The 21,782-nt window shown below is 39.9% G+C and overlaps 1 protein-coding gene across 1 annotated transcript in view; it reads right to left on the reverse strand.

Annotated features, from left to right (window-relative positions):
- The window catches only part of CACNA2D3 (calcium voltage-gated channel auxiliary subunit alpha2delta 3), a gene marked incomplete at both ends in the record, with an annotated part of 933,053 nt that overhangs the window by 618,627 nt on the left and 292,644 nt on the right, over nt 1-21,782 (reverse strand). The window contains one exon of the mRNA XM_080715370.1: nt 8,662-8,721. Coding sequence (XP_080571496.1) covers nt 8,662-8,721 — 60 coding nt within the window. The remainder of the gene's footprint in view (nt 1-8,661; nt 8,722-21,782) is intronic.

Consider the following 21,782-nt stretch of genomic DNA (forward strand, 5'->3'; position numbering starts at 1 on the left):
ATATGCTTGAACTTTACTACAATAATTGAATCACCTCTGGTTAAGCCATGAGTACTTAAGAAAGAATCAGATTTTTCTAGTTGAAACAGACAACAACTTCATGAATTACTAACAATACACAACTCTGGTGATGGCCAAGCATCTGTGGTCTTAAGTATTAAGTATCTCTCACCATCATTAATGGTGATTAATTCTAAAAAGTAGTTCTGGAAAATCTACTAAAGGTCAGGTTCCTGACCTCATGGAGATTATATTTTTTTCTGCAGGAGACAGAAAAGGAACAACAAACAAATACTACTGGAGAGTTCTATGAAGGGGAGGGACTATGACATTACCATTCTAGAAAATTTCCTTGGATTTATTTGATAGAGCTTTCAAATAATCCATGATAAATTTCATCTTAAATTTATTTCCTTGTACAATTTTGTCCAGTTCAAATACAGTTCAAAAATTTGGTCTGTGATCCTGTGGAGCAACATAGTATCAGTCTTTGGAGCCAGATAGGCTTAGGTGTGAATTCTGGTTCTTTTAGTAAGTTTCTATATTTGAGGACATAAGAGAAAACATGAAAGTAATCAGTACATAGATGGGGAATTTCAGCAAAGAAATAGAAACCTTCTTAAAAGGAATTTAACAAAAATCTTAAAAATAAAAGTATAGTGTAAAATATTCACTGGAAAAGTTTAATGGCAAAGTAAAATGACAGAAGAAAAAAATTTAATGAACTTACAGTTTGGAAACAAACAACAAAAAGCCATGATGATAACATTAAGCAGTCTGTTGAAGACATCATTTAAGTTTCAGAAGGAAATGTGAACAGGACAGGGCAGATAAAATTCTAAGAAAATACTTCTTTAAAAATTGTCAAATATAGTCCAAAAATGCAAGAATCTCAGCAAACTCTAAGTAGAACAAATAGAAAATAAAATCCAAGAATACCCTTATCACACTGCATAGCACACTGAAAACTGAATCTTGAAAGTAGTAGAGAAAACCACTCAGGGTATACCAGGGAACAAAGATAGAAATGTTGGCCAACATTTCATCAGAAGCATTAAAGATCAGAAGAAAATGAAACTATATCTTTAAAGTGCTGAAAGTAAAATTAAGCTGTCAACTCAAAATCCTATATATCCAGTAAGATTATCCTTCAAAGTGAAGGTAAAATAAAATACTTTTAGATGAACCCAAGCTGGAATAATCTCATACTACCAGACTTGCAATGCAAAACAAAACAATAACAAAGTTCTAGGCTGACGGGCGGGCGGGCAGCACCACACCCAGACACAACTGAAATCTAATAATATGTATGTCACCGTGTCTTTAAATCTGTCTCCCTCCTTATGATAAGCTCCATGAGAGCAAAGACTGTAATTGCCTGTCTAGCTCTTGGTCTTACCCACAGCAAGGTGCCTAATACACAGGAGGCTACTGAGAACCATTGCTGGAAAGGATCTCAGTACTGCAGACTGTGTGGGTCTTTAGATCATCTAGATACGACAAAAGCACCCTTCTGTGGACGTGCAAAGAAGCAGCAGCAGCAGCGTGTCCTCACACACATAAATGGTACAGCTGGATTGGAAATACTACAGCCAAAGTTCTCAGGAGCCAGTGCTGTTGGTCAAGCTGAGGTCCTACATGTTACGGTTAGAAATGGTGGGGTTCTTTTTCAACTAAGGTTGGTTGACGGGCAGCTCAGCGCAGCTTTAACAAACCTTTACTACAAAATTAGTAGGAAAAATAGAGAAGAGAAAAAGCAGCATGCTGACCCGCATGCTGGGGAGCCCAAAAATGGAACTCTGGCCCCTTTTGGGTACCTCAACCTTTAAATAGATTTTGTATTGGTATCTTTCTCATCAGCGTTACCAAGGCAATGGGCTAGTGACTTATTCCTTAGCCTGGTGGTGCCTCTTTGTCTCCAGACAGTGCACTTCCTAAGTGCAAGGGTCAAGAATCTACCTGGCCCTCGGCTCTATTGTATTGGGCAGTATTGGTTGCTCATCAACTAGGGTGCTTTGAAGCCGCACACAAATTTTACCTTTCCTATGCTCAAGCCAGATCCTAGAGGAGAGGAGGTAAACAGAGGCACCGGTTGCCTCTATTGTAATTTTAGGGCTAATGGCTTTAGTTGACTCTAAGGCTTTTACTATAGGTTAATGATTAGAATGAAGGGCAAAGACAGAGAGGAGCTCTGCATTGTAATCGCTCCCTGTCTGAATGCTTGCACAGCACCTAAGCTCTGACTATATTTTACACTTTGGAAATTATCAAAGCAATTTTCCAATACCAGCACATTAATACATTTTGATGCCTCTTCCCAATACGGGTACACTACCCACTGCCCTTCTCCCCCCTTGCATCTCATGAACGTCAGGGCCTGAGCTCGGCGTGTGAACACCAAGTAACTGATTGACAGGAAGCCCGAAGTCACGGCATCAGCCTTATGCCAAGTTATAATGCCTATTCCAATGAACAAACCAATAGTGGGTGTTTACTTACATAAGATGTGTGTGTGTGTGTGTGTGTGTGTGTGTGTGTGTGTGTGTGTGTAACAAAAAGATTCTAATTTTCTAATGTTCACACTTAAATATTCCTTGGAAAGTATTTACACAAAAGACTTATGAAAAAATGACATGGGACAAGTCCTAACTAAGAAATACCTAATGTAAAATCTCAAAATGCTGAAAGACTCACTGTGACCCCCTGCCAATCTGATAGAAATAAACAAAATACAATAGGCATGCTCTCATCTGTTAGATTTGGGGGGAAATTGACTTATTTTAATACAGAATGTGATATCCTTTATTTCCCTTTTAGGTATGACCTCTCTCTCTCTCTCTCTCTCTCTCTCTCTCTCTCTCTCTCTCTCTCTCTCTCTCTCTCTCGTTTCCTGCACAAGAGGAAATTAGCTTGCTCTAGGGAAAGCGCCTTTTCTATTCTGGGCCTGGGTCTTTCTTGCTTCCTCCTCTTCTCATAGCTGGAAGTTAAGTCAGAGTAAAGAGGAAGGAATACAGGCTTGGCAGGCACACAGGAAAACCCCTAGAGGGTGGTCATTTCCTGGGCTCTCACTTTGCTGCAGGGAAAGGCTGTCCTGTAACATGAGGAATGACTGCTCCTCTGTGTGCTGCTCCAGGGTCCTTTCTAATCCTTCCCTCCAAAGCTTCCTTTTCCTTTCCCAGTGGATGCTGTTAGAAGTTCTAAAGTGAATGCTGAGCTGCTGAGCTGCTGAGCTGCCCCTCTCTCCTCCCTGGGCCCCCTTCACCCAGCATTCCCATGGCAACAGGCAGTGGGAACAGGTGGAAGAAGCATCTCCAGGGCCTAGTAGAAGACTCCCATCAGGGCCTAGTAGAAGACACAGCCCTTCCACTCCAGACCCCTGGCCCCCAGAAGAAGGCGGTCCACTGTGTCTGCCAGACAGACCCTGGCAGAGGACCAGGAAGGCATGTCAGGACCCTGTATGTGTCGCCACCCCGCTCTTTGCCACTGTCTCCGTGAATTCCTCAGAATGTCACCATGCTTCTGTTCCCTCTTACTTACAGAACAACAGAGAAAAAATATTATAAAAAGCTTTTTAGCCAGGCGTGATGGCACACGCTTGTAATCCCAGTGCTTGGGAGGCTGAGAAAGGAGGATGGCAGGTTCATGGCCAGCCCCAGCAACTTGTAACTTCCTCCACAACTCAGTGAGACCCTGCTTCAAAAATGAAGAATAAAAAATAGGACTGGGGGTGTAGCTCAGAGGTAGAATGCCCCTGAGTTCAATCTCTAGTACCACAAAAACAAAAAATAAGCAAAAAAAAACTTGGTAATGGAAAAGGCTCCTGCAGGATGCACAATTCAAAAACCATACTTTCCCCTGCTCTGTGCACCAGCTCTGTGCAACTGGCACTTTATTTGAGACAGCTTTCAAAGAAAATATGTTTGTGGTTCAAAGATAAGAAGTTTTTTAGAAATCTGTCAAAAGGACTTTTTTTTTCTTCTTCTGCATGGCCCGTAGAAACGTTCAGAAAGCAAAAGAGAGGGAAGACATTCCTTGGGAGTTCACTAGATGTATAAATCTTGTTTTCTAGAAATTTATCAATAGATATGGTATCCAAGGTTTGGGCTACCCAGTCCTCATCTCCTAAACAGGGTTTTATCATCAAACTAATGAAGGTGAAACACTAAAATAATAATGTGATAATTAACATACAGGTTGTTTTAAAACATTTATTTATTTACTTATTTTTTCTGGTACCAGGATTTAAACCAGGAGTGTGCTACCTCTGAGCTATACTTCCTATCCTTTTTATTTTTTTATTTTGAAATAGGACTTTACTAAGTTGCTGAGGCTCTTGATAAATTGCTGAGGCTGGCCTCAAATAAGTTATCTTCCTGTCTCAGCCTCCAAAGTACTGGGATTACAGGAATGTGCCCCTACACCTACACTGGCTTTTTATTTTTTTAAGTCTGTTTTCATCATAATTATCAACTTTTTAATAAAAGTCTATGTTAATTCACAACATAAAATTTGGAAAATGGGGGCTGGGGATATAGCTCAGTGGTAAAGTTTCTGATGTCTGTACAAGAGGTTCTGAGTTCCATCCCAAGATGTCACTGCAAGTAGTAGTAGTAGTAGTAGTAGTAGTAGTAGTAGTAGTAAGAGTAGTAGTAAGAGTAGTAGTGGTAACAAATTAAAAGGGGAGATGACATTTTTTTTTGGGGGGGTGGTACTGGGGTTGGAACCCAGGGGCCTTCTACCTCTGGGCTACACTCCCAGACCTATTTTTATATTTTATTTGGAGACAGGGTCTCTTAAGCCAGCTGAGGCTGGCTTCGAACCTGCATGATCCTCCTGTCTCAGCCTCCCAAGCGCGGGGATTACAAGCATGCGCCACCACGCCTGGCTGGGAGATGCCATTTTAATAAGATCTCTTAATATCACTAATAACTAAAAATTGCCCTAAAGGAGACATCAGGGAATAAAAACAAAGCCAAGAGAAAGGCAATTTTGAACCCATAAGCCACAATAAATGGGGACAAGCCAAAGGACTGAAATGAACCCTGTGTTCATAAGAAAGTTATACAGCCAATGAAGTCCAGGCAGAGCTAGTTTCTACAGAAGATTCTACATTTTGGGTAGTCCACACATGCTGTCCACTAGAGTCTTTATATTTCCCATTGCTCCAATATGTTTTTGTTAAAAACTAATAGTCTAATATCATATGCAAGAACATTACAGAGGGGATGAAGATGCCAAGGCCATGAGCCTATAGACAAAAAGTTAAGCCTCTAAAAACACTTAAATAGGAAACAAAACACTGATAATAAAGAAGGCATAACTTTTTGGGGGGCGACTTTTGATGATTCTACCAATAAAAAAAATAGTAGTTGTGTGTGTGTGTGTGTGTGTGTGTGTGTGTGTGTGTGTGTGTGTGTTTTACTGGGGATGAAACTCAGGGGCATTCTACTTCCAAGCTACACCACCTCCAACCCTATTTTACTCTTTTATTTTGAAATAGGGTCTCATTAAGTTATGGAGGTTGGCCACAAACCTACAATCCTCATGTATCAACTTCCCAAATACTGGGATTAAAAATGTGTTTAAAACCTGGGATTAAAAACCTGGCTACTAGCTGGGTGCGGTGGCGCACGCTTGTAATCCCCGTGCTTGGGAGGCAGAGACAGGAGGATCACGCAGGTTCAAAGCCAGCTGCACGCGCTGGCTTAGGAGACCCTGTTTCCAAATAAAAATGTAAAAATAGGTCTGGGAGAGTAGCCCGGAGGTAGAAGGGCTTCCAGGAACCCCAATACCACAAAAAAAAAAAAAAACCACAAAAAAACCTGGCTACTAATTCACTTTGAAAGCACATGAATGTTGTAATGATATGATGACTCTGATCTAAAGTGAGAGAAGGGTGAGATACACCATCTCTTTTCTGTTTGGAGAACAAGGAAGCTAAAATTTAGGAGATTTGAAGCTTCACAATTTAAGAAATAAATTTCACAAAAACACTTTTTTTTCCTGTAGGAAGCAGACTTCCCATTCCTTCTGAGCTAACGGTGTATGGTCTCTTTAGCATTATTTCACCATGAGCAGATAGTCTGATTTTTTTTTTATAAAAACAATCCTCTGTCAGGGGTTGCAGAGAGGTCAACAGAGCCCATATTAACAATTGATCAGCTCTAATGGACCATCACTGCAATAAACCCACAGCCAGTGCACAAGCCTGATACCTCAATAACAGCAACGGGCCTCACACCTGCACTGTTAACAGAATCACATTTAATAGCTTCAGAACTTCAGCAGCTTTGAAGTCTCCAGGTAAGCAGGGCTGGATTCTTCCACGCACAGCCATTTCATCAAAGGCCTTTCTTCACAAGTTTCCACCAAAGTGCACAGGGTTGCTCTGACCCCCAAGATTTCTCTGCTGCCTAAGGTCCAGAGAGTGAATGATGCTTTATAATGACAGATTATTTCAACATCTACACTTGTGTTCGATTACAGTGGTACCCTCTGAGGTTCTTTTGTTTACATATAGAATGGGTAATGTAGGGGAACATACCAGACTACATTCTTGTTCCGAAGAGAACAAAAAAACTGAAACTCACTTGCTGTGTCTATTTTTTCTTTATTTTTTTAAGAAGTAAAGATCCCAATGCATGACAAATGGAATCAGTCATGTGACACCTTAATTTTTTTTTTGTTTTATAACCTTGCTTTATAACCTTGGAACATTTCTCTATGAATCAAAATCCTAAAAGCACACAAAAATTGCTAAATATAACTACATAGATGGTGACACCTTAATTTTATTGTAAAGCTTCAATAGTAAGAAACCAGAACACTCTTGAAAACAATAATAGCTTTAGACAGATACAAAAAGAATAGTGCACTACTACATTAGTTGTACTAAACCCCTGGACATTTTTTTTCTCTGCTAAAGAACAAATGATCCCCTAAAATCAATCATACCAACCCCTCCCATATCCCACCCCACCTCTGCTTAGTAGAAAACTAATCTCAGAGTGAAACTGACTATAAAAACCAGTTATCAATATCAGATTTTCCAAAACAGTCCTGACTTCCAGCAATATTTTTCAATCCTGATAATTCATTTTTTCCTATTGGACCCATGAATCTCAACACTTGACTCAAATAAAAACAAGAATAAGGATGGTCTCTAACATAATCACAGTAACAGAGCCCACGTTAATTTAAAGTTATTATTATGCTCAGCCCACATTCAAATCTGTCTTTTTGGTTTGGGTTCCAACTAAAAATCACATGCTGCATCTAGTTGGCATGTGTTCTCAATGTCTTAACTTGGAACACGTCCTCAATCACATGTCTTTGTCTTTCTTGACCTTTAAGAAGAGCATTCAGTAAGTTACTCTTTAGAATGTTCCTCTATGTTCCACCAATGCTTTATCATGATGAGAATCAGACTACACATTTGGGCAAGAATTCCACGTCAGTGACACTGCATTCTAGATCATCACATCTGGAGACACTCAGAGGCACTCTGACACTGCTATGGTTGGTTCTGGTGTGTCCCCCAAGGGCTCACCTGTTGAAGGCTTGGTTTACAGTGCAGCAGTGTTCAGAGAGGGCTTTCGGGAAGTGACTGGGTCCTGAGGATTGTAACCTAGTCAGAAAACTAATCCATGGATGGGTTATAGCTGAATGGACTATTGGGAGGTGTTAGAAACTGAGGGAGGTGAGATCTATTTGAAAAGAGTCCTAGGGTAACTGCCCTTGGGGACTGTATCTTGTCCCTGGTGTCTCTGTCTGTCTCTGTCTGTCTCTCCCTCTCTCTCTCTCTCTCTCTCCCTCTCCCCCTCCCCCTCTCCCCCTCCCCTCCCCCCCTCCCCCCTCCCCCCTCCCCCCTCTCCCTCTCCCTCTCCCTCTCCCTCCCTCCCTCCCTCCCTCTCTCTCTCTCTCTCTCTCTCTCTCTCTCTCTCTCTCTCTCTCTCTGATTTCTGGCTGCCATGAGCTGAGCAAGTGCTCCCCACCATAATGTTCTGACTTACCCTAAACCCACAGTGATGGGGCCAAGTCACCAAGAATTCAGCCTTGACTTTCTCACACATTTTGCCACCAGCATGAAAAGCTGACTAATGGTCTCATTATTAGTAACACTGATTACTGGTTTGAGGTGGTATCTGCAAGGTTTCTTCAGAGCAAAGTTGTTATTTATGCCTTTATAATTAATAAATAATGTGTGGGCAGCTAGTTTGAGGCTACAAATGTCCTGTTCATCATCATATTCTTACCTACCAGCTTTAGTATCCATTAAAGATCTTTGCCGAAGCAATTATGACCACAATTATCCAACTCCATCATTTTTTCTACATATTGGTTATCTACTTCTCTTATTTATATATTTATCTGTTTATCCATTTATTTGCCCATTTATTGTCAGCATACTCATGAATTCTTATTTATTCATTGTTACACTCTGGTTTAAGTTGATCTAAGTTTTTGTCACTTATAACTAAGATATTCTAAAGTGGCTCCAGGATTCCCAAGGTGTATTAGTCAGCTTTCTGTCACTGGTACAAAATACCTGAGAAGAATAACTTAAGAGAAGACAGAGATGTATTTCAACTCTGTATCATCATCTCAAAAGGCTTTTTCTCCTAATTATATATATATGTAACTCAAACAATAATCAGGTACCTGTAAGTCAGCATCAAATTCATGTTTCAGGTGTGCCTCTTCTGCAGCCTCCACAAGACGCTGAAAAGAGAGAAGGAGATTCAAGATCAGAACTGTGGCCTAGACTCCATCTGTATGACATGAAAAGACTGGATTTTCCCCATTGTCCAAAAAAGACAGATTATCTCATAATATATGCATTGAGGTCTAGTGCCTTTGCTCCCATGAAACTGAAGATAATTCCGTCGTAGCAACATTCAGCTTCTACTTTAATGATTCAAGTATAACTCCTCCAATAAATACTGGTTGTTATTTATATCTATAAATGCATGCACATTCTGCATTCATTTTCATACTAATTTGAAGACACAATACAGATCCAAAACCTACCTAGAACACAGAACATGCCTTAAGTAGAGAGAAGGTACTAAATCAAGATTTATTGAGTTGAACTAAGTCCAGCTCTAAGCAGATCAAGGTTCTTTCTCAATGGTTTGGAAAAAAGTACTTATTTTAATATGCTCAATCATTCAAGGTTGATCTTTTGGCAAACAATTTTGCCATATGGTCCTCAGATGATAGTTACTTGCATTTTATGGTACACCACTGCCATTTTGAGAATCTGCATCCCAATAATGAAATCACCAAAATTAAATGAACAGTCAGGACTCACATGAGCACAACTCTTATTATTCTACTTAGCCAACTAAATTTGACAGATTCATATTCTTGGAAAAACAATTTTATGACATGTCTTCATTTAAAGGCAATTCATCAACTATCAAAATTATTTTAACTTTCATTTGAATTGGCCAACAAAAAGACATTTCTCACCAGGCTACAGGATATTGCAGAAGACTTACTTAGTGAAATAATATTTCATAGAAATTTCATGTAATGTAAAGCAAAATCTTCAGATCCAGTAAAAGTTCAGCCATTTCTATTTTTTTCCATGTTTACTTTTGTAGCCAATGTGGTCTTTAATTTGCCTTTTGCTTGACATAACATAGACCTGAGATTAATAGTCCATGTTTGAAAACTGGTGATATTAGTGCTCATCTATAAATGGTCGTAAATCAACAAACAAGTGTCCCATGAATTAGGAGTATGGACATAATTTGGGGCAACATTATGCACACCAAAGCCCTCTTTTGCCATGGGACATGGAAAGACAGGGGCCAGTGGAAACAGTGCTGCCCCCAAAACAGTAATCAGGAAATGGGTAGAAACCCAGTCTTCCATACACCATCAGTAAGTCAAGTCAGGAAGGGCTTTGCCTCTGATTTATCCAAGAACAGATCTCCAGAAAATATATGAGAGTCAGAGCCAAAGACCTGGTTCTTATTCTGGTTCAGATCTTAATTCACTACAGTTATGAGATCTTAGGAAAGCCCCTTCTCCTCTCTGGATCTCCATGTCCTCATTTTAAATACACAAATTTTTGACTGGAGAGCAATGGTTCTCAAATTGTAGTACTCTACGGCAACACGGGTTTAACCTAGAAACTTGCCAGAAATGCAGACTATCAAGCTTCTTCCAGTCCTACTAAATCAGAGGCTCACTCTAAGGGTGGGCCCAGTAATCTGGTCTAACAAATCCTCCCTGTGGTTCTGATGTTGCTAAAGTCTCAGAATCACAGGCTTAAAATAGCACACATCCCACACCCATCCTTACTCTTATTCCCAGTGCCTTAGAGAGCCCCACCAGCCCCACAGAGTATCTTAGCTCTCATTTATCTTTAAAAAAACAAAGTGCATAGCCGGGCTCAGTTACACACACCCATAATCCCAGCAACTTGGAAGGTCAGGGCAGGAAGATCTCAAGTTTGAGGCTAACCTCAGCAACTTGGCCATACTCTATCTCAAAATAAAAAAGAAAAAGAGCTGGAGATATACCTCAGAGGTAGAGAGCCTCTAGATTCACCCCTCAGTAGCCCCTCTCCACACAAATCTTTGTATATATGTATTTTCACTTTAAAACATAAAATTAATTATTTGCATAAAATATACATAAGATGGAGAGGATAAGAAACAGAAAAAAAGAGAAATTAGGGCGGATCCTTTGCTGGGTCACAGCTGTCTTGGAATCGTCCTAGTCAATGAAGCTTGCAAGCCTTTCTGGATTACATGGTATAATCTTCAGATAAATCCACATGGATTCTGACAGATGAGTGACAGACAGTCATAGAAGAAATCTATGCTTTTGAAAGTTTATTCTCTTAACCTTCATAAATAGATTTAGAATTTTTATGTATATATTGTGAAATAGTTACATATTGAGCTTTATGGAGTGTGTATAAATATTATGCATGTCTGAACACTTATCTAAACAAGTCATGCATTTTGAACATCTATTTAAATACCTGGGAAAATTTTTCAATGGTGTCTAAGCACTCTGAGAATCCAGAGTGGGACAAAAGCTTTGATGAAATGGCCAAGTGATCAAAAAATAAGAACAAAGTAAAACTTCGCAATGACCAAGACAGATAATATTGAAAAAAGTAAAGAATTGGGAAGGGATAAAAAAAAACTTTACCAAGATGGCAATGTTGGCAAATTGAAATGATCATGATCATGAGCATACACCAAATAGTCTGCATGTTTCTCTCCTATTTTGTAGTACAGGGATTGAACCCGGAAGCATTTTACCTCTGAGCTATACCTCCAGCCCTTTTGTTGTTGTTGTTTTGAAATAGAGCCTCACTAGGTTGCTGAGAGCATTGCCAAATTACTGAGGCTGTCTGCAAACCTGCAATCCTCCTAAGTCTCCCAAGTAATGGATTCCAGGCGTGCACTACCAGGCCTGGCTTATAAAATGTATTTCATGTATACTTGTGGATGTGTATGCACACTGTGCAATCACACATTCTGTATAACGTATTTCTATCTAATATAACATAAAGTGTATTTGAGACACAAACACCGAAACACAATGGTTAGGCCAAGAACATAACACACAGAGAAACAATTCAGTAACTTCATATTAAGTGCTAGTAGCAGCCCGAGTGCTGACTTCTCTCTGGGCAAAGAGAGGACAGGAAAATCGGATACTGATGGCCATGTTTTATGTTCATTTTCAAGTCAGATCCACTTAGTGCCTTTGTAAAGCTAAATTTATCTCACATACTTCTTGTGTGCAGAGAGATATTCTCCCCATTATTCTCACTCTGAAGATTTAGAAAATAAGATTCAAGAGAAGGTAGTCAAGTGGCAGCTACAGGTAATAGTTGTCTCATGTGAAGCAAATGAGTGCTTTAGACAGGACTCTGTCACAGAAGGACATCACTTTGCGCAGACAGCCACCAGATGATCCCAACCCGCCCATCAGGCCAATGGGGGCCAGCCCTATGTTTTCTGGAAGAATGCGAGGGCCCTGGGGACACAGTCTGCCCTTATGCTCAATGCGCACGAGGGTACCCAGAACTATGTACCCTGTAGCTGGAACAAAGGATAGTAGGAGAAATGTTATTCAAGAAGGAAAGAGTGTGCCATAAATTTAGCTACGACAGAGTCATGGGGATAGAAGTTCCTACAAACTGATTCCTTATCTAAAAAGTCTAGCCGGGCATGGTGGCGCACACTTGTAATCCCAGCATTCGGGATTACATCCTCCCGAATTAATCCCTCCATTCCCAGCATGGAGGATCACGGTTCGCGGACAGCCTCAGCTACTTAGTGAGGCCCTCTGCAACTCAGTGAGACCTGGTTTCAAAATAAAGAATAAAAAGTAGGGCAGGGAGTGTAGCTCAGAGGTCAAATGTCCCTGGGTTCCATCCCCAGACCCGCAAAAAGAAAAAGAAAAAAGTCTAGACCCTTCAGTTTCAAATTCTGACACTTGCCAGTAAAAATAATAGCCTCTGCCTTCTTTTTATTGAGCAAATATTCTTATAACTGAAGTCAAATGAAGTATGTTTTAAGAAATAAAGTTTGATTATCACTTGCAGGCAAGAAAAATCCATTAAATTTGCTAATATTTTAGTTATTGTGTAAGGAACCACCACTGAGCCTGGAGAATCGGTTAATCTATTATATCTATTAGAAAGGCAGTGTACTTTTAATAATAATAAGTTAATTTTCTCTTATATGAATTCCCTTTTTGAATCTGCAGATGGGATTATAGAATTGTGAATGTGGTTTTTAATTAAAAATGAGCAGTAGAAGTAGAAACGGCTTTGAAGACTCCAGACTTCAGACTGAGTTTGAGGGAAAAGAAAACAGCAGTTTTGCTCATGGGGTATTTTTTTCTTCTTTAATGCCATAGCATTGCCTTACTCAATAAAATAATAACTAGGTACTAGAATATATATCCTGTCCTTCAAACAAAGCATCTACCAGCTAACAGGTTGTAATTCAAGAGTACAGGCACTGACTTTCTGAATTTCTACATTATACTTCTCTTTTAATGAAATAAATACAAACAAGAGCTATCTTTATAAATAAACAATGCTCGACACCATGAACCATGAATAGCAGTTACAGCTATGGTAGGGAAGCTGCCCAGAAGATCAGTAGGGATATTAAAACGCTTCATTGAAAATCACATCTGATTTCTTGTGATGACAACCCTATGTATATCTGTACCACACTGCAGAATGCAATCTCCTGGCTCCTCTCAAACACTTAAATCAAGACATCACAAAGGTCAAACTTTTCGTCATGGTCCAGACAGGAAAAAAATCAGACACCAAATCAAAATAAAAACTGAATCAGAAGAAGAAAAAAAATTTTTTTTTGTTCTACTCATATTTTTTTGTTGTTGTTCCGAGTCACTTTGACTTAACAAGGGGAAAAAAGAGAAAAAGAAATGTGCAGGGAGATATGAGGAAAGTAATGAAAAATGTGGTCACATACTCGAAGGAAAGTATCGCTTGACTCCTACTGATGCTATCACAACAAACAAACCGGCACAAACAAAAAAATAAATAAAAATGAAACCTCTTTAATAAAAATCCCTTCAGTGGTGAGAGGGACAATGGCTGATTCCATCACAATGAATAAACTGAGTACAAATTTTAAAATTCTTTAATAAAAATCCCTTCAATGGTGAGAGGAACAATTATGGGGGAAAATCCTTAAAACAAAACAATACTATAAAAACCATATGGAATAGCAAAGTAAGACGTTATTTTTACTTCTCCTGTTAAATCAAAAATCTTTGGCTTATAAAACACATTACAGTAAGATGTTTAACAAAGATTTCAAAGCACCTAATATGTTTGTTGATTTTCATCTAATATTTTGCAACTATGCATTTAATGTTCAGACTAGGAATTTTATTGCCATTTTCCTGGAATGAAATAATCCTCTCTCAAATAAGGATTAATTTCAACCAGGGAAACTCTAAAAAAAAACGTATCATAACTAACATAGATGTGGGATATATTGATATTAAGGTGAAGCTAGTTAATTAATTATCCTACATTCCAGAGCTAGATATTACAATATCAAACAAGAACTAAATGTATAGAAAATGACCAAAAGGTATAATTCAGGAGGAGTAGCAATTACTGTCACAACAGTACCCAATGTGACATGATTCATTTTTTTCTAATCCTAGATTCAGTGGCTTTTAAGGGCTAGTTTGATGGGGAGGGGGGAGAATTATACCTTTTGTCTATCAATTAAGAGTGTGTGCCCGAAAGCCAGGCACGGTGGCACATGTTTGTAATCCAGTATTTGAGAGCCTAAGACAGGAGGGTCAGGTTCACCACTATCCTCAGGTAATTAGCGAGGCCCTCTGCAATTTAGTGGAAACAAGTTTCAAAATAAAGAATAAAAAATAGGGCTGAGGGTATAACTCAAAGGTACAATGCCCCTGGGTTCAATCCCCACTACTGCAAGAAAAAGAGTAAATAAGAAAAAGAGTGTGTGCCTGGGACTAGTGCAGACGCATGTTACATAGCAGGTCTAGAACATGGCATGCTGAGAGTCCACAAAAGTGAGACACAGGTCCTTTCCTCAGTCACCCATTTCAAATGCAATAGATTCCAGAAACAAAAGGAACGTCTCTATCCTCAGTAAGAGCTGTTAACACACCAACAGATTATCCACAAGAATTAGAGTCAGAGTATTACAGTGATACTTGAATACCCATGTTTACAGTAGCACAAGTCACAAGAGTCAAATTGTAGAACCAATCTAGGTATCAGTTAACAAATAATGGATAAAAAAAAATGTGGCATATATATACACTCAAAGGAGATTTACTCAGGCACACAGAAGGACAAAATTATGTTGTCTGCAAGAAAATGGATGGAACTGGAGAACATAATGCTAAGCCAGATCAGCCAGACTCAGAAAGTCAAGGGTCCCATGTTTCTATCATACGTGGAAGCCAGAGAGAAAAAAAAAGGAAAGAAACTTCATGAAAACAGGAGATTAACCAGTAAAGTAGAGGAAAGGAATGGGGACAGAGGAAGAGGAAAAGGCAATTCACAGGGAAGAAAACAGACCCAACTGCTGTGTGCATACAGCAATATATCAGTAGGAATCTCACTATTGTGTCTAAGTATAATGTAACAACAAAAAAATAAGATGTCTTCAGGAACCAAACAAAATGAGACTGATCTCTCCCTAGGACTAATTTCAACTTCTTCTTTATTGAGTCAAGTGTCAGAATCCATTGGTTTAGGCCCAAAGTGCTTTACAGAGGAGTAAGAGACACACACAAGGAAATTGGCTATTTCAGTATAAGGGGATATGTGGCATAGGATGCTGGGGGCTAAGGAAGCCTCCCCAAAGCAGGAATATGGGGCACTGGGAGTTCTCCGAAGGCAAAGGGGATGCCTGTGGGATAAAGGCTGTGCTGAGAAGATGCTTCAGCCAAGGGAGCATTTAGAACTAAGTTTTGGAGGTAAGAAAATGATCTGGAAACAGCAATTAGAGACTTGTTTCTACAAACAGCTAGCACACAGAGAGCTGCACAAGGGCCACATCAATGGCTGGACCACCATCAGGCCAGGAAGCAGCCCAAAAGGAAGAATCTGGTGAGAGGGGTGCAAGCAGACACCGAGCAAACTAGGGAGAGCCCCTCCTGCCCCACCAGTGGCGGCCGTAGTCAGAGTCATGTTTGCCGGCTTAATGACATTCCGTAATCCTTATTGATACAAATGTTTTCACTTTCCAATTCCAAAAGAAGTGGCACATATAAATCAACAACTATCAAGATGATCGTTCTTCGGAGTAAAACAGCTTTTAAGGAGCCTCCATTATTCCTTTGTTCCTGTAAAAAAAATAAGCTTTGTTGCACACGAATGAATGTTTTGTATAAAATGACCTTCTGCCTGAAAGCTGCAAAGATTGCTCTTGCTTTAAAAACTGCAAACATCTCAAAGTGGATTATAAAAGCTAATCTATACGGTTTCCAGAGAAGCAGGTAACAACAATAGAGCACACACATCTCATGCCCACGTGGGGCTGTCTCTTCCTTTGCTCCTCCTCTTTCCTGTCTCCTTCAGATTGTAAAAGGCTACAGGGTCTTTCACAAGACAAAATAAGCCTGTGGTTTACATCAGGAGACACAATCCCAATCAATAGCAAATTATCTTTGTTTCCACAAGAGATACCTGTTGTCAATTTGGGTCTGATTAAATGAATACCTGTTATCAACGTGCATGACTGATTTCCAAACTAATGTTCATCTCCTTCCACACCAAAGGCTGAATTTGCCAAAGGGTCACACTTGCAAAGCTGCTGAAGATGAAAAGGGCCAAACTTTGCTCAAAGGGCTGCCCCACAGCCAAGGTGGCTCAGGAGCAGGTCAGAAGAGAAGTTGGCTTGATATTTCAACCCAAGCAATTCTTTCTAAACAATTTAGCATTTTAAAGAATGGCCTTCTGTCTATAGGCACCTTGGGAATGTTTTAGGGTTGATTATCAAAATCAAGTCTATTAAGCCACAAAACTTGAAAATCCCCTCAGGGAAACCTGCCATGGAGGGAACTGAGTTATTTTCTTTGTGGACAATGGAACTGTCTTTAACTTTCCAAAAGACAGTCTAGGATGAATAGGGATTATACTGCTAACTGACTTGAAGGGCTAACATTTGATTTCCACAACAAGAAAAATCAGCTGCCCCAGAGTGCTCAGTCAGTGGTAGATACAATTCGGTCTCAGCCTTCCATATAGCCTTTCCTGGGCGCACTCACAACAGCAGAGATGTCAGAGCACTGAAGATATTTTCCAGCTACAATGCCCCTTAGTTCAATCTGCAGTCAGAGGCGAATTCACTGACTAGCTATGAAGGCAGAACATTTTCCCCTCAGATAAGGTATGTCACAGCCTAGGTAACAAAGCATTGGTGTTGGTGAGGGGTCTGCCCAACAGGGCCTTTCCTGGCTATAGCCTCCTTTTCCATCACTTCTGTTCAATTTAGTTTAATGAATATTTGTTGAGAACCTGTTAGGCCACCAAGACACCACCAGGACCTGAGTAGGACCCCAAGAAACAGGTAACTTAACCTCTGACCTCAGAAGCTTCTGATGCATTGTGTTAATTGGCCCCAGAACCCAAGGATAAGGGTTTCAATCCATGGTTTCCTACTCCAGCTGCTTGGTGCTGGGCAAATCCTAATTTCTCTGCATCTTGGCTTTCTTCTGTGGTGAATTAAAACCATCCTTAGTCTGTGCCTCAGCCTGGGAACTCAGTGTGAAATGACACACAGAACATTGCCTAAAGGATTCTATCCCCAGAGAGCTACGCCATTAACATAGACAGGACACTTGTATATCTCTACAATGTCAGAATGCATTGTATAACAATAAGCTCATGAGCTATACTATTTTTATTGACTTTAATTCACCAAAACACTTAGGGTTCACTAGGTGTCATGACTGTGACCAGCACAGTTCTTCTATTCCATTCCAAACTTAATTACTAACATCTGTAACAAATCACACACCTCCCTGGACACAATGCTATGTAGGTGATAGAGAGGTTAAGAAAGAGTTAAGAATTCAGAGGGTTTCTAAGGGGCCTACCAAGAAGAAAGGCAGAGAGGAGACAAAAATACAGTGCATCACTTCAAGTGGTCAGGTAAGGTTACTGACCAGGCAAAGAACTTGTCCGGGGCATGCAGCTGCTGCGGCAAGGAAATTATTCTAGGCCAGGCAGTCAGTTTCAGAGTGAAAGCAAGGAGATGAAGCTGAGCTGAAGACCTTGAAATGAAGATAGGAGTTCAAAGCCTGTGAACCTTCTGCAGGGCGGCTGGATGGCCTATGACAGGTTGGTGAGTGCCACTCTACAGCCCTCTTAGTTGCCCTGACTCTGTTTTAGGTGAGAGGTCATATCTGGTAAGCTCTTTGATACATCCATGAATCCACACACTTTGGATTTAATTTGATAAACTCCCAGGTGGTCATTATTTATTAGCACAATTCACTCATCAGTTTGTGTTCATGATTGTGCTGTGTAGCTGGGGGCCATTTACTTATACAAACAAGGTATGGAGTCCCACCTTGGCACTTGTACTCAAAGTGGAGTAGCAACAATAAATGCTGGCAAAGATGTGGAGAAATAGGAACTCTCATACACTGTTGATGGGACTGCAAATTAGTACAACCACTGTGGGGATCAATACAGAGGTTCCTCAAAAGACGAGGAATGGAGCCGCCATATGATCCAGCTATACCACTCCCTGGTATCTTTCCAAAAGAATTAAAGTCAGAATGCTGTAGTGATACTTGAACACCCATGTTTATAGCAGCACAATTCACAATAGCCAAATCATGGAACCAAACTAGGTACCCATCAACAGAGGAATGAATGATGAAAATGTGGTACATACACACAATGGACTTTTACTCAGCTACAAGGAACAACATTATGCCATTTGCAGGAAAGTAGATGTACTAGAAGCTATTATGCTAAGTGAGATCAGCCAGACTGAAAGAGTCAAGGGTGGGATGTTTTCTCTCATTGTAGAGCTAGAGAAAAAATAGAAAACAAAAGGGCTTTAGATAATTGAGGAGAGAGATCAGTGGGATCCTGGAAAAGGACAAGGAGGGGAGAAAAGAAAAACTCATAAAGGAAACAGTTAGAGTAATACTATGTCCATATCTGAAGGCATCACTCCAATCTCATTACTAACATGGGGAGGAGTGGGTAACAAGAAACACACCAACCCTGTGTGTCTGTGTGTCCGTGTTTCTTTTTTTTTTTAATTTTATTTTATTGGTGCACTGTATTCATACATCATAGTGGGATACAAACTTTTGTAGACATACATGCACACATCGCCCAGTCAGCCCCCACCCGATCCCCACCCCATTCTCTCCCCATCCCTCCCTCCCATGCTTGGCTTAGTGGTTGACATCTAGTATTATAGCAATTTATCCAAAATTAAAAATGATAATCTCACATAAAAGTTTCATTTGTCTGATACCAAGCTTTTGATGACTTAAAGATGACATTTCAATATTTCTTTTTGCTTTCTTTCTTACCAGAGAATATTTTTTTCTTTTTTTTAGGTGAAACTATCATATATTTATTTTTCAGAAAAAAATCTATCCCGATATGGAATATGGACTCTAGATACCCAAAACAATCTCGAAGCAAAAACAAAGCTAGAAGATGTATATTTTCTGATTTCAAACCATATAAAGCTACAATAATTGAAACAGTGTAGTACTGTTCTAAAGGCAGATATATAGACCATTGGTGTTAAATACAAGCCTAGAGCTAACTTCTTCCCTATATTGTCAAGTTATTTTTGACAAGGTTTCCACGAAGATTTGGTGGTGGAAATAATAATCTTTTAACTAAATATTGTTGAAAAATAATAATTACATGGAAAAGAATAAAATTGGACCCTTACCTAATCCCACATACAAGTATTAACTCAAACTAGATAAAAGACCTAAATATAAATCTTAAGACTATAAACTTTTAGGAGAAAATCTGGGTCATAAAACCTCACAACATTGAAATTGGCAGTGATTTCTTGGATATGATTTCAATGGCACAGGCAACAGAAGAATATACAAACTCCCTAAAGAATAAAAGAAAATATTGTATATCCAAAGACAATGTAAACAGAGTTAAAAGTTACTAATAGAATGGGATAAAATATTTCCAAATGCTATATCTGAAGGTATATTAATGTTCCAACTAGAAATCCTAAGAATTAACAACAATAAAGGCAAACAATACAATTTAGAGATAGGTAAAAGACTAACATAAATAATGAATCTCCACAGATAACCAATCTTAGTTGTCTGTTGGATGGAAACTCTAGTTTCTCTGGTTCTGGTGAGTGTTACCTATTTCTTCTTTGTAGTTAATCTCTTTGAGTATTTTCTCTAGCGCTGGTTTTGAAGACATAAATTCCTTCAGTTTCTGTTTGTCATGGAAGCTTCTTATTTCTCCATCTAATTTGATAGAAAGTTTTGCTGGGTAGGAAATTTCTGGCTGGAAGTTGTTTTCTTTCAGAGTTTGGAATATGTTACTCCAAGCCCTTCTGGCTCTCATGACTTGGTTTGGGAAGTCTGGAGTGATTCTAATTGGTTTGCCTCTGAATGTCACTTGGTTCTTTGTTTTTGTTGCCTTTAAGATTCTCTGCTTGGCTTCCACATTGGTCATTTTGACAATTATGTGGCGTGGGGATCCTCTTCTCGGATCCTGTCTAAAGGGAGTTCTATAAGTTTCCTGGATCTGTGTATCAACCTCTTGCTCTATATTTAGAAAATTTTCTGCTATTACTTCCTTGAAGAGATTGTTGATCCCTTTGGTATCACTTTCTTTTCCCTCCTCTATTCCAATTATTCTTAGGTTAGCTCTCTTAAGATGTGCCCATATTTCTTCAATGTCAGATTCCTGCTGTTGGATATCTTTTTCTAGATTAGAAACTATGCATTCATTTTTGGATTGCTCATCTTCTAAGAGCGAGATTCTGTTCTCCATGTGGTCTAATCGGTTGTTTGTGCTTTGAATTGAGGCCTTTACTTCATTAATTGCATCCTTTATCTCTTTTTGGCTCTCTCTGAGTTCTTTTCGAAGCACCTCTATTATTTCTACAGTTATTTTCCTGATTTGATCTTCTAGAAATCTCTGATTTTCTCTTTTATCAGGTTCTGATGTTGTGGGGTTGTGCACATTCATTACTTCAGTGTTATTCCTCTTTCCCATGATTTTGGAGGTTTGTGCCTTCTCTGGGTTCTTCCCTTGGGTCACTATGGCTTCACTTAAGGTGCTCTGGATCTCGAGTCTGTATTATCTCAGACCCTACTACTCCTTTACTGGGTGTATCACAGAGTCTCCGACCCAGGGAGTCGATAGAGGCTGCTTTAAACTATGGGGGGTGCCAGGTTGCACGTTCTCCTATGGTGTGATATCTCTGCCACCACCACTCCCTCACTGGGTCAAGTCCCAGGAGGCACAATACTGGGATTTCTCCTCTGTGGCCCGCAATTTGACTCACTGTTCTTGAGTACGCAGATGTAGCTGTACTGGACTCGGTGAATTCACTGCTGCTGCCGCCGCCGGTGGCAATATGGCGCCTCTGCCACGCCCTCGGTCATGAGGCTGGTGTATTTTTTCTTCTCTGGTTTTGATTTCCACTCTGAAACCCTGCAGCGTGTGCTGAGCTCAGCCACTGGGAGCTTTAAATGCTGTCTGCGCCGAAAGATCCCGCCTGGCTGTTCCGCATCGGCTCACCTCGGCTTGCTGTAGCCATCCGCTGAGTTCGCCGCTGCCGCCGGCAGTATGGCGCTGCTGCTGCGTCCTCGGGCGCGTGTGTCTCCTCTGTGGCCCTGAGCTCTGTTCTCAGTCCGCTTTCTCTCTGGAGCCTGGTGGTTTTTTTGTTTTTCTGGTGATGGTGTTTTCTGGCTATGAAAGGCGCTCTTTTTGTGGTAATGGAGATTGGTTGTTAGCGGGACTCTTAAGCCTCGTTTTTCTCGGTCGCCATCTTCCCCTGTCCGTGTTTCTTTGAACCCCAATATGATGTATAATTACAGTGCACCAATAATAGTATTGAGAATAAGAATTAAAAATGCAAAAGTTAGTGTGAAAAATTAAGGAAAATAGGTAAATAAGAAAACAAAATAAAAGGGAAAGCAAAAACAAACCAAAGAAAAATGGAGCCACTCATGGCAAACTAGGGCATACAATGTGAGATAACTCAAGGCTAGGCGCAGCCTGCAAACCGCCA

This window comes from Muscardinus avellanarius (genome assembly GCF_963383645.1).
Source record: "Muscardinus avellanarius genome assembly, chromosome: 18".
Classification (NCBI taxonomy): Eukaryota; Metazoa; Chordata; class Mammalia; order Rodentia; family Gliridae; genus Muscardinus; species Muscardinus avellanarius.